The 17,121-nt window shown below is 40.8% G+C and overlaps 1 protein-coding gene across 5 annotated transcripts in view; it reads right to left on the bottom strand.

Moving 5' to 3' along the window:
* Positions 1-17,121, bottom strand: part of CSMD1 (CUB and Sushi multiple domains 1) — a 937,839-nt gene that overhangs the window by 135,138 nt on the left and 785,580 nt on the right. For all 5 annotated transcript variants that reach the window (XM_083606880.1, XM_083606881.1, XM_083606882.1 and 2 more), the window contains 3 exons: positions 14,536-14,730; positions 5,993-6,109; positions 407-520 (listed from right to left, as the gene is read on the bottom strand). In XM_083606880.1, the coding sequence (XP_083463006.1) occupies positions 407-520; positions 5,993-6,109; positions 14,536-14,730 (426 nt within the window). The remainder of the gene's footprint in view (positions 1-406; positions 521-5,992; positions 6,110-14,535; positions 14,731-17,121) is intronic.

The raw sequence follows: 17,121 nt of genomic DNA, 5'->3' as shown, positions 1-17,121 counted from the left end.
TCCATGCATGTTCATATATCTCTCATATGCGAATGTCTCTGTTCTTGGAATGTAAATTCTGGCATTCACTTCTGAACTTCAGGAAAAGAGAGAACAAATACACACATCTAAGTACAGTAGCTACCTACTGGATTCCTGACTGAGTGGAATGAGATATGTAACTAATCCAAGAAGCATTGTCCTCACTCCTAACTTATTTTATTTGCTCCGATTACATCACAGTTAAATTCAATCTATATGGTTATCATGTCACTGACTTCGCAGCATAATCTCACATTGATCTACTAAAGAAAAAGAATAACTATAGACAGGAACGGCGGCAATGGCTAGGGGAAACAATGACTCTAAACATGAATAAAAAATGGGAATATTTCCATAAAGTGTTTTTTAGGAAATATTTTTTTACCTGAGTGAGATCCAGAAAGTGAACTCAGAAGTCTAGCCTGTGGATATTCTCCATCAAATAATTCCACTACATCGTTTAGAGCTGTTTGAAAATAGGCAAATTGTCCAAACACAACTGGAAAAAAATATAATAAAAGAAATGAAGTGCATATTAAATGTAAAACATGACAAATTAGCTTAAGTTTCTTGAGTTCTTTGGGGATAAAAGGAAGATTGTTGTTGTTGTTGTTGTTTTCTAAAGCAACTTGTTGTTTGTACATTATTGATTCTCATTGTGAGTGCCAATAATTCAACAATCTTCCATGCACTGACATTTGGAAAGTATTGTCAGTGCGGGAATATTCTAAAAATCTTTTGGTGCACAGGCATATCCTGACATAATGATGACATTGTGGAAAGCCTGGTTGTTGGGATAATGAAAATCTCCATTAAACTAGAATAAAATCTATGAATATGAAAATATAAATGCAAAGAAGATAAATTTTGTGTGGCATCCACTTATTCAGTTGGAAGCCAGCAGACTAATTCTGGGAAGGTACAAAAAGAGTTGCAGGAATTTGCCTGAAGACCAGCTCTGGTATCAGACTTGCCTGCACTGTGCCTGGAGTTGTGGTTTGACTTTAATTTGAAAGAAAGGGTGAGGTGGCAGAGGGCTTCATTTTAATATGCCCAAGGCTGGGGAGAGGTAATGACATGGAGTATATGTAAAAGAGTCTCCCAAGGCAAGGGTCAGACCTTCATTCCAGCCAGTGGATCCAAGCATACAAGGTCTCTGCAGATCTGATTGCTGCAATGACAACACTTCTCCTGTCAGAAAAAATACATGTCTGGGGAGTACAGCATAGGCATTGCTGCCTTCTAGGCAACAAGACCGAATGCCTGGGTTGTGCTTTCTGGGAAAGGCAAGTTGCCATTCAAGATTTTCACCATCTCTGAATGAGGGGATGGGGGGGGGGGGAGAGAAGTATAGCTGATATGTCAAATGTATTACTTTCCTTCTGTTCACAGTAGTTGCACACCTATACGGATGTTTCCAAAATCTATTACACCTGGAATCTGAGCAGTGAAGCCAATCTGGCACTTCTGTGCTGTATTTGCACCACACCACCTCCCCACTTTCTTTTCTTGGTAAACAGCCGTGATTTGCCAGTAAGGTACCATCCCAGAACAGCCCATGCTAGGTCCTTTCCTTGCATACTCCAAACTGAGTTGGTTCAAAGAGGGCATTCACACCAGAACCTTGACAGAACAGAATGGATCCCTTCTGTTTTCCCAACAAAACAATGTAGAGAGGAATAACCTGCTTCGGCTCATTAGTATACACCAAGCAGATGCAAAAGATCCACATGCCCAAAGACTGGTGTTTATGTAGTCTTAATGATAGTAAAGGTAAATGGACCCCTGACCATTAAGTCCAGTCGTGGACAACTCTGGGGTTGCGGGGCTCATCTCACTTTATTGGCCGAGGAGCCAGCGTACAACTTCCGGGTCATGTGGCCAGCATGACTAAGCCGCTTCTGGCAAACCAGAGCAGTGAACGGAAATGCCATTTACCTTCCAGCTGGAAGGTAAATGCCGTTTACCTTCCCACTGGACCTATTTATCTACTTGCACTTTGATGTGCTTTCGAACTGCTAGGTTGGCAGGAGCAGGGACCAAGCAACGGGAGCTTACCCCGTTGCGGGGATTCGAACCGCTGAACTTCTGATCGGCAAGTCCTAGGCTCTGTGGTTTAACCCACAGCGCCACCCACGTTGTTATGTTAATCAAAACACCAAGTAGCCTTCATGTGCGTCCAACAGCAAAAGCCATGGGCAAAATTGAACTCATTCTACTCTGTGTCATGGTTTTCCTTTGCTATAAACTAGGTTTCAAAATACAGTGGTACCTTGGAAGTTGAACGGAATCCATTCCAGAAGTCCGTTTGAGTTCCAAAATGTTCAGAAACCAAATCAGGGCTTCCGATTGGCTGCAGGAAACTCCTGCAGCCAATCGGAAGCTGCAGAAGCCCCGTTGGATGTTCAGGTTCCAAAGAAGGTTCGCAAACTGGAACACTCATTTCCGGGTTTGCGGCGTTAGGGAGCCAAAATGTTTGACTCGCAAGGCGTTTGGGATTCAAGGTGCGACTGTATTGGCATTGCTTTTTCTATTACTATAAATGTTCATATTGTTTCTTTGTAACATAATGATAAAAATATCCATTTCCTTTGAGAAATAATAAATACTAAATCTTCATTTAGTAGAAATCTTTACTTCTAACGGTTATCTCCTTATTAACTATTAAAATATTAGTCCAGCCATAGGTTTTCTCAGCAAATTTAATGAGATTTAAAAATAATTATGTATGGGGAAATGTCATAGAATTTATCAGCAGTACTATGACGCAAATAAATTACATGTGTATTTGACCACAAGGTGAGTGGGGGAAAGCACTTTGTAACTCATACTTTAATGTCATAAATATGTCTCCTGTATAAAACTCAAATAGGCTTTTATTGTAATTGCCATCTCAGGACACTAATAATTCTGAATGCTCAGTGATTTCTTATTTTAATGCTCCGATGCACCAGTCTTTTATCCATCTCTCGTTTATACCCTCTAGAGCTGGCAGGAAAGAAAAACACAGTAACCAAGTGTAGTGTTATCTGTTGGGAACTATAATGTTGTAGACACATTATCTCATACTTTATTCCAGGTCTAAAGTCAACAAAAATCCACCGTCAGTCAAAGAGTAATGCAATGCTTCCCATGATGCACAGTGGAGTTTGCTGAGTGAGACAACGAATCACTGAAATGTGTTATCTGATCAAATTTAGTTAATTCCCTCATTGACAAAACTGCATTTACCTACTGTGAAATTGTATCTCCTCGGTATCAAGGGAAAAGAGAATTCCGTTTTGGTTTTGGTTTTTTAAAAATAAGCTTATTTTTAAATTGCAACAAAATCTATTACATTTTTTGTTAGTTTGGCCATCCACCCCCTTCCACCACCCCCATACATATCTCTAAAGGGGGAATTTTATTTATGTCAAGCACATACACACACACACAAACACACTTCAGTTAAAATAAACATTTCTCATGGATATAGAGCTTGTAGGAACAATTTATTAGCTCAATCCAGTGGTGTCAAACTCAAATGAGTTGGATGGGAAATTCCCACCCAGCGTAGACATCTGAGGCAAAGCCAATAATTTTCCACTGAAAAATGTTAGTTCTACTTGAACTCAACACCAAACCATCAATTCCACCATAAATTGGGGAAGCTGAAATACAGTTCTCACAGCTGTGGCAATATGTCTATCCTTAAGCATTTGTAGCTTGAACACAACAGCAAAGAGTGAATTAGTGGATTTCTAGCACAGAAAACAGAACGACGTGTATGAAGAATGGTAGGTTAGCTGTGGGTCACACTGGAACCCTCTAAAGTGACCTGAAGAGGCCCACAAATCTTATGTTTGACACCACATGACGCAGAAGTCAAACTAGCTGAGTCTAAAAAAATCTGCCTAAATTAATGTCCCATCCAAACTTCTATTTGTCCCTCGATTTCAAGTGATTTCAAGTAATGGGTCTGAGCGGGGTTTTTTTGGGGGGGGGTGCTCTGCTGCTTTCCCTGTGAAAACCCATTGTTTACTACTGGTTTGGAAGAAACATTGGTCTGCTGAAAACCTGATTTCTTTATTTTATTTTTAACAGTATTGTTTTACTGTTTTGGTGTTTGCCACCCTGGGCTCCTTTGGGAAGAAGGGTGGCTTAGAAATTTAACAAATAACAGCAGCAGCAGCAGCAGCAGCAGCAAGATTTTTAAAAATCCAATTAACTAATGTATCCTTTCATTCTATAGCATGCTATGTTTAAAAAGGGTAAAGGGACCCCTGACCATTAGGTCCAGTCGTGGCTGACTCTGGGGTTGTGGCACTCATCTCGCTTTATTGGCAGAGGGAACCGGCATACAGGTTCCGGGTCATGTGGCCAGCATGACTAAGCCGCTTATGGCGAACCAGAGCAGCGCATGGAAACGCCGTTTACCTTCCCGCCGGAGTGTTACCTATTTATCTGCTTGCACTTTGACGTGCTTTCGAACTGCTAGGTTGGCAGGAGCAGGGACCGATCAACGGGAGCTCACCCCATCGCGGGGATTCGAACCGCCAACCTTCTGATCGGCAAGTCCTAGGCTCTGTGGTTTAACCCACAGCGCCACCCGCGTCCCAGTTTATTTTAGAAATAGATGCCTTCAATCCCAATCTGGGCCAAATGTATGTCATAGGTTTCTATGGTGTTCCCACAAGTTGTAATCCCAGTCGCAACACCAAGACCACTCCGGGTGCCATGTCTATAGCAAGTGTGTGCTGAATAAAGTCAATCGGACAACCACCTGGGATAAAATTGGCCACAACTTTATTGATTCCAGACATAGGTGGATTTCGGCTCAGACATTGGGTGCATATCTGCCTCAGCCTCCTGCTGGAGGGCTTAGACATTTCAGGGTTGTGCCGGGGATTATTGCCTCTACAAGATGCCTATCTAGTGTGAAGGCCACCTTCAGGCTGCTGCTGGAACCTCTATGGCCATAGGCTCCACCCTTGGGCTTCTGGACAGAGATTTCCAACAAGAGCATTTTAACACGGTGCCCTGAATATGCTGCAGACCACGTAGAGGGGTCTTGGCGTGGTTGGCGGACCAGAGTGGGAACTTCTGACTCACAGTCCACCAGCGAGGCTTCACCCACTAGGGGTCCAGTGATTGGGAGATTTGGCAGGCAATCCTGCCCTATGATGCAGCCAGCCGGGGGGTGGATGCTAACATACAGCTGACCTGAACAAACTGGCTGCCCAGGGATGGTGCAAGACCACAAGGGGCCACTAACGCCACCCACCCAGAATGGGGGAAATCAGCCATTATACAGACATCACCTCTAATTTGTATTTCATTTTGTGTGTGTTAATTATTTTTTTTGGGGGGGGGGTACATGGATCAGGGTCCAAAAGCAATTCTTGGCATTCAAAGAGCTTGTGTACACCCAGTGTGATTTTTTTGACTTTTTTGTTTTTGGTCGCAGGCAAGTCCTCCCCAAATCCCATATTGTAAATGCATCCTGAAAGTTTACTCAAGGTTACTAGATGGTGGTAGTGGGTTACTGTTTGAATGAAAGGAGGCAATACTCCCTTTGGCAGGTAGAACTGGAAACTCAAATCTTTGGATTATGCCATGTTTTAATAAAAGAAACCCTACTACGTTGTTGCTGTTGTCTCTGATACTGTGTATGAGCAAAAATGAATGAATTCTTATTCCCATATAAAAACTTATGTACTCAGTTATAGTTCATTATATGTTCTGATTATTGGTATCTTCTGTGGTTAACTCTGCTCTGTTGATTGCCCTGGAGACTGTAGAGCCTTAAAACTATTCTTGCAAAATAGAATAAAAATAATAATCTTGACAAATATTCAGGAGCTACATACAATGTTAGCTGTGTTCATTCATGAGAAACAAAATACTTTTGGTTTAGCTCAGCAACTTGTACACCGAGAACAAAATCAGAATGAAAGAATTAGTGGCTGCTACACGTCAGAATAAAACTTACCAAATTCCTTAGGCACAGTAATTGAATATTGACAAGTCTGCCCAACGGTGTAGTTTTGAGGGTAATTTGGTGATAGAACTACTCCATCTGAGCCAATATACTGACCCCCACAGGGAGCTGGAAAAAAGAAAATGTGTAAACATTAAACCGAGGGAAAGTGCTATTGAACTGGAATCAGATTAGAACTCATCACATTTAATGTGCTGGCAATGCATGTTTGCTCAGAAGTTAAGTCCCACTGTGTTCAGTGAAGCTTACTCTCTGGAAGGTGTTTAGGATTTCAGCCAGTTGAAGTCCACAGTTATAGCCACATGTCAGTGGGTCTTCTTCATGGTGGCCAAACAGATGTCTGTGGGAAACCCACAAGCAAGGTTCAAGCATGAGAACACTCTTCCCTCCTGTGATTTCCAGCATTCCAGGCATTCAGAAGCATTACTGCCTCTGAATGTGGAAGCAAAGCACACCCATCATGGCTAGTAGCCTTCAGTAGCCTTATCCTGTTAGAACCACCTCCCTTTGGAGATTAGGAAGGCACTGATGCTTGTGTGGCATCAAGAAAGACATACCTGTTCACTCAGGTGTTTTTAGCCACTAGTACAAGTTCTTTAGCATCTTCAGTTTGGTTTTTTAAAAGACAATGTTTTAGTTGCATGTCTCCTTAGAATGTTTTATTATTCTGTTTCTTTAGAGAGAGAGAGAGAGAGTGTGTGTGTGTGTGCGTGCGTGTGTGTTTCCTGTGAAGTGCTCTGGTATTCTCTGACTGAAAAATGGTTTCAAAATTATTTTTAAAAATAAATAAAAATTTGCTAAGAGGTAAGTTGTATGGAATGTACTCAATACATTCTGCAAAGATAAAAACACAAATCTGCATTTGAGAAAGAGATGGAGAGAAAAGTCATACACTATAATTCTCATGGTAAAGGTAAAAGTACCCCTGACCGAAATCTCATGGTACTCTTCAACAACATCTCCACTGACAATATAAAGCTTATAACCAAACTTCTATCTAGGTCCTTTCCTATCCTGCTCTCTGCTCAATTAATATGTGATAGAAAGATATATAGGATAATTTAAATTGCAAAACGGAGAGATTAAAATCCATGACGGATCATGTGCTCTGTGGGTTTTGCTGACATCCATCCACATGATTATGTATGCTGGGATTTGTGACTATAAAAAACAACAACACTTTTTTTACATCGGGTAAAAAATTCTTGGAGTTCCAATACTTCGACATATCTGTCACCTGTTACCTACAAACACTGACCATTTCAGAACGGCCAAACAGAACAAAAATGTTTCTGCCGGGGATGAAGACTAAGGTTTTGCAGTAGAGGGATTTTTCAGAGGGATTTAAAGTGAGAGAAGCAGCAAAGGGAAGAAGCAAGGGAGAAAGGACAAGCAAGGAGCCTTTAGGTGGCTTGGGAAACTGAGTAAGTGTTGCAGGGAGGAACATACCAGGCAACAAGAGCAGAAAACTTTAAATTAGAACATACAGTACAATTGAATAAGTTACTCCAAGTACTGAAGCCTCCAATGAAACCTGGGACCATAGACTGGTGCAAAAATGCTTTATACTTTTCATTCAAACAGCGGCATATCACTAAGTCGAGTTAAGAGAGAAGAGTTCCTTTATAGTTCATCCAACTCCAAATATTAGTGAGGAAACTGACATGGAGAGATCACTGGCTGAGAAGGCTTAAGCTGTTTTCAGAATGCCTTAAAACACGTTTTGTTTTCTTAATGTATATGACGGTTGTGTCTAGTGCCCTGGACTCCTTTAGGAGAGAATGTAAATTGAAATAATCATAATCATCTTGTGTAATACTAGCTAGAAGAAAGTAGCAGCGACAGGAGGAAAAGGCAAGGAATCAACTGATTGGTTTCACAATGGATGTATGCAACGAATGAGGTCCCATGAAGCTGTTTTGGGACTGGTGTTATTAAAGTTATTTATAATTGATTTAATAAATCAGGAATGAATACTGAAGAAGCCAACATGGCAGAGGATACCAAGCAGACTGTGAACTTCTCGAAAAGTACATTTCAAAAGCATGGGCGTCTGGGCAACAGAATGGCAGATTAGATTCAATGTATATGTCTACTTTAAATGCAAAGTGATGCACTTGAAATAGACATATGCACGTTGATGGGGTCTAAATTGGCTGTCACTACTCAAGGAAGAGATCTCGAGGTCACAGTGGAAAGCTTATTGAAAACATCAGCTCACTTTGCTGTGACAGTGAAAAGGAAAATTTGATGCTAGGATTATTATGAAAGAAACAAAAAATTAGATGGCAAATATTGCAGTGCTATTATATAAATGTATGGTGGACTCAGGTTAAGAATATGGTCTGTAGTTATGGTCACGCCATCTCAAAAAAGATACAGTACTGTATTGCTTTATTGTATTTCTGGGAAACCTATGGAACAGGGCAATCAAAATGATCAGCAGGTTAGAGAATTTTCTCTGCAGAGAAAACCTTAAAAGATCCAAGCTTTTTTCACTTTAGAAAAAAGAAGATGGCCAGGAGAAACACAGGAGATATTACTCTTTCCCAGGATGCAGTCACCCAGTGAAGCTGATTGACAGTAGGTTCAAAGCAAACAAAGTAATGTGTTTCTTCATATAATTCCTAATTAATTTACGGAATAAATTACCCCACAATGTAGTGGTGATCACTAGTTTAGATAGCTTTAAAAAAAAGGATTAGACAAATATGTAGAGTACATTTAAATAAAAATTTCTGTCAGTGGCTATTAACCTTTATATTAAAAATGGAACTCCATATTCAGTATGCTTCTGATTGCCCACTAAGGTGAAAAAATTACACAGCTCAGTTCTGTGCAAACTCCACAGATGTCTCTGCCTGGTAAGTGCTGACAGCATGCAGCTCAAGGAGCATCTTGATGGTGGTCTGATGCAGAAATAATAACATTTTAGTGAAGAACCCTGAAGGTGAGTTGTGTTTCCTCCTGCTGCTTCTTCTAGTAATCCTCCTTCCCAACTGTGTGCTGGGTCCTGCACAGAACTTTGAAGTGAACTATGTTACAATCTTTTCTTCTTCTTTTTTGACGAAGGCATTTTTGAGAAGGGAAAATGGATGGATAAATAGATTGAAATACCTGAAATCAACCAAGATGGTCCATTTATGGCCAAACTTGATGAGCCACTGGGAGATTTGTGACTGAATCTGCCATGATTACTGTTCAAATACAGGCACTTATATATATATCTCTTGCCAAAACAAACAAACAGACAAAACCAGCTTTGGGAGTAATTTAGATTAGGAAAATATGGCACAGGGAGACTTAAGCTGGAAGCCTATAAAATTTTACCTGAGGTTAACGTCCATTGAACTTTATGCGATGTAAACCAAATGTGGTGTAAACAAAAATGTATGTGGTGTAAACAAAAATAGGATTGCACTGTTAAATGCAGCTCTACATCCCTGATCTGATTCAAACCATAGATCTGGCTTATGCAATGTAACGAACAGGCCCAAGGTTGTTCTGAATCACTGTTGCACAATCAACTTAATTGTACAAGTTAGTTCCATTCTGACGGCCCTGCAAAAATGATTTCCGAACTTGTATGGAACATATATCCTTGAGCAAATGTGAGGGCTTTAGCTTTGAAAGCAGAAAATGAGAGTATCCCTGGAGACTTGATATTACAGAAGCCTTTGTGTGCAGAGAAGCAAGTGACACACTACTCTCAGATTTTCTTCCCTCAAATAGCACTAAGAAAATAAATAGCGATTTAGACCGAAATCCTCAGCACATCCCTTCCCTAGTTACCAAGAAACATCCTTGAACATAACTGTGTGCAAGTCTGCAGTCTGTGTGCGGCAAGATCGCTGTGGAACCGAGGTGCTAATTTGCCACTTCTCTGATGTACGCACATTTCACAGCTTCTCAACTGCAGCTTCGAAGAATGATATTCCCCATTCGAAAAACTCAGTGGTTTAAAGAAGACAGAAAGACACTTCTACCCACATGAGAAGCCTCCTCCCTCAACTTCTGCCAACTTCTCCTCCCCATGAGAGCTCAAGTGCCATATCTCATGCCAGAATGGCATGGTCCCTTGGCCCTCAAGAGTTACTTTGCAGGCGGAAAAGACTAGTTGCACGAACTGAGTTCCGGTTACTCTTCATTGGATCAAGACTATCTATCTATATTAGAGCTAGGCAAAGGAATAAAACCAGCCTTTTTATTTTTTAAAAAAGAAAACGATTTCAGGGATAGGTGAGAGAAAAATGTGGCCTGATATTTTTCGGGGGAAGGACAACTTTCTTGTGTGATGCTACAGGGTGATAGTCTGTGCATATAGCTGGAAATATATATGCATTTTATAGCCCAATGGGATTCTGCTGCAATGTTTGCTTGAAACACAGAAATGGAGTTGTCAGCAATCAGATGAAAGATGTCCATTATTTGCCAAAGGCTGCATCTTTCTTGTAGCTGCCAAGACTTTTTTCCTAGCAAGTAACTACATTCTCTTTAGATTTTAAAACCTGCATTCATATCCTGCTTTGAGACATAAAAGCTTTCAAGCTAAAATATAGGGGAAAGCAGTTATTCAAGAAATAGAAATCCAGCATACTGCCTTCAAAATAATTCTAAATATATTGCAATCCTGTAAGAACCACTTCTTCAATGGGGCCTGCTTCTAAGATGAAGGTGTACAGAATTCCAGCCTTAAGGTGCAATCCAAACTCCCCACTGCCTCCAGGGCTCCGCAGAGAGGTGGAGCCCCGCCACATCTGCAACCACATCGTTTCATTGGCTTCAGAAAGGGGGCGGGATTATATACAGTTGCCCACACCCTCCCTTGAAACACGCCTGTCTGTTCAGCAACCAGTGGGAGGACAGCTCAGCCCGAAGAACTGAATAGAATAACATCTCCACTCAATCCAACCCTTGAGACTGGTGGTGGAGGTAGTAGTTGGACTGCTCTGTCAATGTATTCTCTTGAGAAGTAATTAATGTTTCAATAGGCTTCAGTATCAGGTTTTTAACCTTTTATTATACACTCCATCAATCAAAAGCTTTATTTTTTTTTTTTTTTTTTTTAAATAATATTTATTGAAGTTTCCAAAATACAGAAAGAGAAGAAAAGAAATTATGAAGATACATTCAGAACCTTATTTTCAAACATCCACTTTCTGGGACTCCCCCCTTCCCCCACCCCTACCGTATTCCCCTTTCATATTGTTGTTTCCACAAGTTCTGTTTCTGATTTAAAGCACAATTTATATACCCCATTGTTCAAATTTAAATTTATACAAACCTTATGCAACACCCTTGATAAAAAAAAGCAAAAGATCTCTCCCCATAGCCCACCCCCTTTTCTTTCCACAATGTCCCCCTTTTTTCCCATTAAAGTAAAAGCACACAGAATAAAAGTATAAAAAAATAAGAAATATATTAGAAAAAAGAAAACCAATTCAGAAAATAGTTGCAAGCCTTTGGATTCTAATTCTCCCTCCCCTTCCCCGGTTTAATTTCCCTTATCCTCCAATCTATGTTTCCAGCCTGGAAGTCTTAAGTCCATCAATCCCATTTTTCCCCCAACTCCTTGCAGAATTATTTCCCATTTTTAGGATTACTTTTTAAAAATTAATTCCTAAATCTTTAAAAATGTCAAATTATAAAATTCCCCCCATTGTTCTTTCAAGGTTATAGTCCAGCTTCCTCTTGTTCCGCTGCTAAAACTTTCTTATTCAGAAGTTTAGTAACTCTACATGGGTTGTTGTTATTCAGGAACAAAAACTTGCGTTCAGTCCCTTCCTTCTTCAGTAAAGTATTCTGTTGTCTCCTTTTAGTCTAAACACCCTGTAGACGAGATTCAGTTTCAGTTTTGCAGCTTTCCCAGGAGATAACCAGTTCTGTAAAATTCCGAAGTGTTGTATTTTTCCCGGCTTACGCCCATCTTTGTAATGTCCCGAAGCTCCTCTAGGGGGGTTGTTGTAACTTTGTTTCCAAAAATCCGATTGTTCTCCGTATTTTCGCCATTTTGTATTCAAGTCTTAACAAATTATATCAAGTTGTAACAAATTTGACCAGCAAGGTCCTTATAATAAAATCCTCTTTAAAATTCCGACTTTGACAGCTACTTTGACAGCTGTCAAAATCACCGGCTCTTTTCACCAGGCTCACTCCTCAATCGCCCCGGTTCCCAGGGAGGGGGGTGCATTTTCCTTCTCCTTCAATTCTTCCTCCAGCACAATTCTTGTACTTCCCCATCATGGAATTCTTGATTTTAGCAAAGATACCGTTCTTTTTGGGCCTTGGCTTCCCAATCCTTGTTTTAAAATGTCTACAATAGGGAGGGGGACTGACTTCCTTTTTAGATCCCCCCCCGCTCGTCTCAAATCCAAAAAAATTTTTCTTCTTTTAAACCCGATTTCCAATTTACTCACGGGTTGTTGTTAAAAGTCCAAATTCTCAATGGAAGAAGTCAGCGCTCTCCGCCGGATGGCATGCGGCTTCGCTCGGCAGGGATGGCAGAGGACTCAAAGCACCACGCTTCTCCCCGGCACCCGATCCGTAGCCTTTAAAAAGGCTCCTTCACGAGTCGGGAGGGCGCTAGCGGTGCTAGCCGAGTCTCCAAGTCCACGGCCCCCGTGGCCGTGGTTTCTAAGGGTCCCCGCATCGCCGGTGCGGTAAAACCCAGCCCCTGCCGAGCCGGCTCCCTCCGGAGCTCGGAGGGAGTCCGCCATTCGGCGATGGCGCCAACCCGGAAGTCTATCAATCAAAAGCTTTAAACTAACCCCCGTCTCATGCAATGAAATCATGAGCCTGAGGAATTATTTTCTGTTTCTAAACTGTGTTGATATTTACTACTTTAAAATGTACTGGGATACCATCATCATCATCATCATCGACAATCATCATCAGCAACAATACTGCATCACCATCGGCAAATACCTCTGGAGGAAAACTAATAATTTGGAGAAGTTTTGGTAAGTCTTTAGATAAATAAAAAATAACAGAGCGAGCGAGAGAGAAGATCTTTCACAATTTATTGATTTAAGACATCTGTCTTTTCCCTCGGTGAAACTAGCATATTTTAAGTTATTTAAATATAAAAACAATTAGTGCTTCACTTTCAGTAAAACCCCATTAAGAACTCCATTCTGCCACAGAATGTCACTAAGGGCTTACCAACACTTCTCCTTGTTTCATGCCTAGAAAGCACAGGTCCAAGCTGTTTTTTGCTTGTTGTGTGTCAGAGTGGTTTTCCCTTTGCCCCACTGCATTCTCCTAGAAAACCCACACTTTACAATAAATCAGAACAAATTTGATGGATGTTTGCTCTGATTCAGCACTAAACCTGGGGGAAAGCAGCAAGTGGGCAAATGGAAGTACTGATGAGCCCTAAGGCAAGAACGACTTATCAGTGGGAGGCTGGCAGGGCCATCCGCCTGGCTTTACTAAATTAGAATTAGGTTCAACAGGATCTTCTTCATCTGCTAACTGAAGGAAGATTTAGGAACATAACATAGAAAGCTGCCTGCTATGACATAGGACTATTTGCTCATCTAGTCCCATATTGTTTACTCTGACTGAGAGAAGCCTTGTGGGATCTCAGGCAATAGTATTTCAATTCCACTCACTACCTGATTCTTTTAACTTGAGACACAAGGGATTGAACCTGGGATATTGCATAGTGGGCACTCAACAGAGATGGGTTTGTGATAGGAATTTTGAGGTTTTAGATATATGGCAATGTTCATAAGTGTACCAACCAAGCATGTACATAGATCAGCACAGGAAGACCGACCTGAAACCATTTTGATTCCCAAACTGACCAAATGTTTTCCCTGCAAGGAGGGAGGGAGCCTTCCCATTGTCTCAGGAATTTAGTAATCAACATTTTAATGGGTGACAGACTATCAGGAAAGGCAATCAGATAACCTGGCAAACAGGAAAAACAACATTCAAATTTCTGTTTTAGACCGCCTTTTCTGTGATGTAGGTATGATGTATCTGGGGTGGTGGTCTTGAGCTACACCCCTTCTGTGATGTATGTATGATGTTTCTGGGGTGGTCTTGATCTACAGGGTGGCAATTTTAAAAGTCTTTATAAGGCCTTGTGCACCATTGTTCTGGGTTCCTCCTCCTTTCCTGCAGGTGAGGGGAGCACCCTGTTGCAACAGATCAATAAAGATCAAGCTGCTTTGCTTCTCAATATTCTCTGGTTGGCCTCTGTTATTTTCTCCTACCAATAGGGAACCTACGTAAGGACTCTATATGGGCTCTTGGATACCCCATAAGGGAAAAGGGCAATTTTTGTTTGCAACAGGTTCCTCCCCCAAAACACACTCCAGCCTTTCCTTTCCTTATATCATCAGTAATGAGAACAGCAGTACAGGTAAGCAGCAAGAGAAAGTAGGTTTTCTCCCCTCCCCACCCCTTCCTTCCCTCATTGGCCCATCACACTGGATCATGCTGGCTAATAGCATGGCAGTGCACATGGAACTAATTCTTCCAACCTGCAATTGCAGAGAGAAGGCACCCTCCGGTTCAGTACATACCATTGCAAGATGGCAACACTCTGTTCCATGCAGGTTTTCCATCCGCACCAATCACACAAGTGATAGTGGAAGGATCGATAATTTTGTAGCCAGAATCACACTGGTAAGTAATACTCGATCCGAGTTTAAAGTCTGCTCCAATTCTAGTTCCATTCATTATGTTGCCAGGGTCAAAACAAGCTTCCCGTGGTTTTTCTAATTAAAAAGAGAAAGAGAGAGAAGGAGAATTAAGGCATTAGGGATGCCAGTCCACAAGCACTCGTGGGATAAAATGTAAGAATCAAGCTGAGCTTTCGTGATAATCACTCTTCATTTGAGTACTGTTATCACTTCCAAATATATTAGAGAAGCAAAAACATGAAAGGGGAGGACAGCAGCGTAGAGACCCCTATCTTTTCAGATAACAGTCGGTGGATGAATTAGAGCAGATCCACACCATACATTTAAAGCACACCCAGCACACGTTTGAAGCACATAACTTCCCGCAAAGAATCTTGGGAAGCGTAGTTTATTAATGGGGCTGCGAATTGTAGCTCCCTGAGGATTAACTACAGTCCCCAGGATTCTTTGAGGGAAGTCATGTGCTTTATACATGTGCTCTATACGCCTGTTTCTCCAACATACAAAGGGCCTCATGCTCTCTCAGAATATTGGTAACAAAGAGCGGCAAACAGCTGCAAGCCTGTAACTGGCCATGGATGAGAGTTAGGCTAAAGGGGGGGGTGGGCATGTAAAAAGGTTAAAGAATATTGGGAAATGAGCTGGAAAAAAATGTTTAAAACAACCTTCCCAAAAAGACCGGAGGCCTTTTTGTTAGGAATAGTTCAGACAGAGGTTCCCAGGTGTCAGAAAAAAATATGTATGTATGCAACAATGGCGGCTCGAGTTTTCTTGTGTGAGGTCCCAGGCAAGGAGGACTGGCAACTTAAGATGACAGAATATGTAGAACTAGCATGTTTAACATATATAATAAGAGAGCAAAAAGAACAAGTATTCAAAGAGTGGATTTTTATTTGCTGAGTATATGGGAAATAATTGCACACAGCTGAAAACGCTGGCAGCATTAGGATAAATTCAACAAACTAGTATTTGAGTGATGTAAAATTGGAAAACTGACCAAAATGGCTATAGTAAAATACGCAGGATTGATAGACAAGTAAAATGAACCACGGAGGGGAAGGAGGGAAGTCTTTGGATACTGGTATTATGTATAATGTTTATTTTGAAATGGAAAATGGAAAACTTAATAAAAAATATTGAGAGAGAGAGAGAGAGAGAGAGAGAGAGAGAGAGAGAGTGTGTGTTAGGCTAAAGGGAACAACTTAGGATAGATGCCCATGACTGCTTCAGGGCAAAGGGGAAAGGAACTAAGCTCATCCATGTCTTTGGCCTTAAAGCTATCACAGGGGATGGATAGCCTTGAACTCTGGAAAGGAATGTGGTTTGCACATCTGGGGAATGGAAGGGGTGTGTGTCCTCTGTTGTTTGTTGACCCTTACTGTAGCAGGTTGAACAATGAACAAATTTATTAACTGGAATAAATTCAGGCCTGCAGCAGACTTTCTGTTAGTCCAAGAGAAGACAAGGGGAGTGGGAGTCTGTGTCCTGGGTCTAAGTATAAAATGCTTCCATATATAATCTGTTTAGTTACGATATGCTTGGGGCTTTACTGGGCTAGTAAGTGTACTGGCCTAAGTGAAGGGAAACCTTTGCGTCTCTGAATGTGTAAATATGTTTATGCTTGCAAGTGGAGAATCTGAAGTTTTGGGTAAAAAAAAGGCTAATGTTCTGTAAATACAGAACTAAGAATGGTAATGTGTAATAGTAACATGTGAGAAGTTCAACTCTAGCTGAAGAAATCTGTTATTCTTTATGTTGCCAGAGCAATTAAAGGCATAACAAATAAAGACACCGTCCAAGAAACATGGACCCCTTTTTTTAACTATGTCAATGGCCAAAATCAAAACCAACAACTCAATATTATCAGTGGAGGGGTTACACAAAGTAGTATGTTTAAATGTTGAAAGTATGTGTATTTTCTAGAGACAATGGATATAACAAACATCATTAGCTGTACTGCTGGATAAGTGTTTAATAGCTGTATTAAAACCAATACAAATTTTGTTTTTTAAAAATCAGTTCAGTTACAAGAAAGCTGTTATAGGACTTAGTAGTTCAGTTAGAGCTGCTACTTTTTATACTGGACGGGACAATTAAAATATTTATTGGCTGGGTATTTAAAATTCTATTGGCAATCATTGGCTCATAATTATAGGTCGATGTGCTGGCAAACGTAGTGATAATTCAAACTCAGCAGTCGGAGAATCCTGACTGAAGTTCGATACAAGGGCAGCCATAGCATTACTGAGGCTGTGTGTGGTCGTTGTGGTATGGCGACAACAAACAAACAAACAAAACAGTATGGCAAATAACAATCAGAACAGGATGCACATCAAAGAGTCAAGCCTTACTATAGGAGCACAGCCTTAGAAAGCAGGCTGTGTGTATAAAGCACTAAAACAACTGAAAATTTGTGATCTATATAAATAATACAAATATGCATTTGCTTTTGGTGCATAATTTATT

Source organism: Podarcis filfolensis (genome assembly GCF_964270895.1).
Source record: "Podarcis filfolensis genome assembly, chromosome: 3".
Classification (NCBI taxonomy): domain Eukaryota; kingdom Metazoa; phylum Chordata; class Lepidosauria; order Squamata; family Lacertidae; genus Podarcis; species Podarcis filfolensis.
The sequence above is the reverse complement of the archived record's forward strand: the minus strand, read 5'-3'. Positions and strand labels throughout refer to the sequence as shown.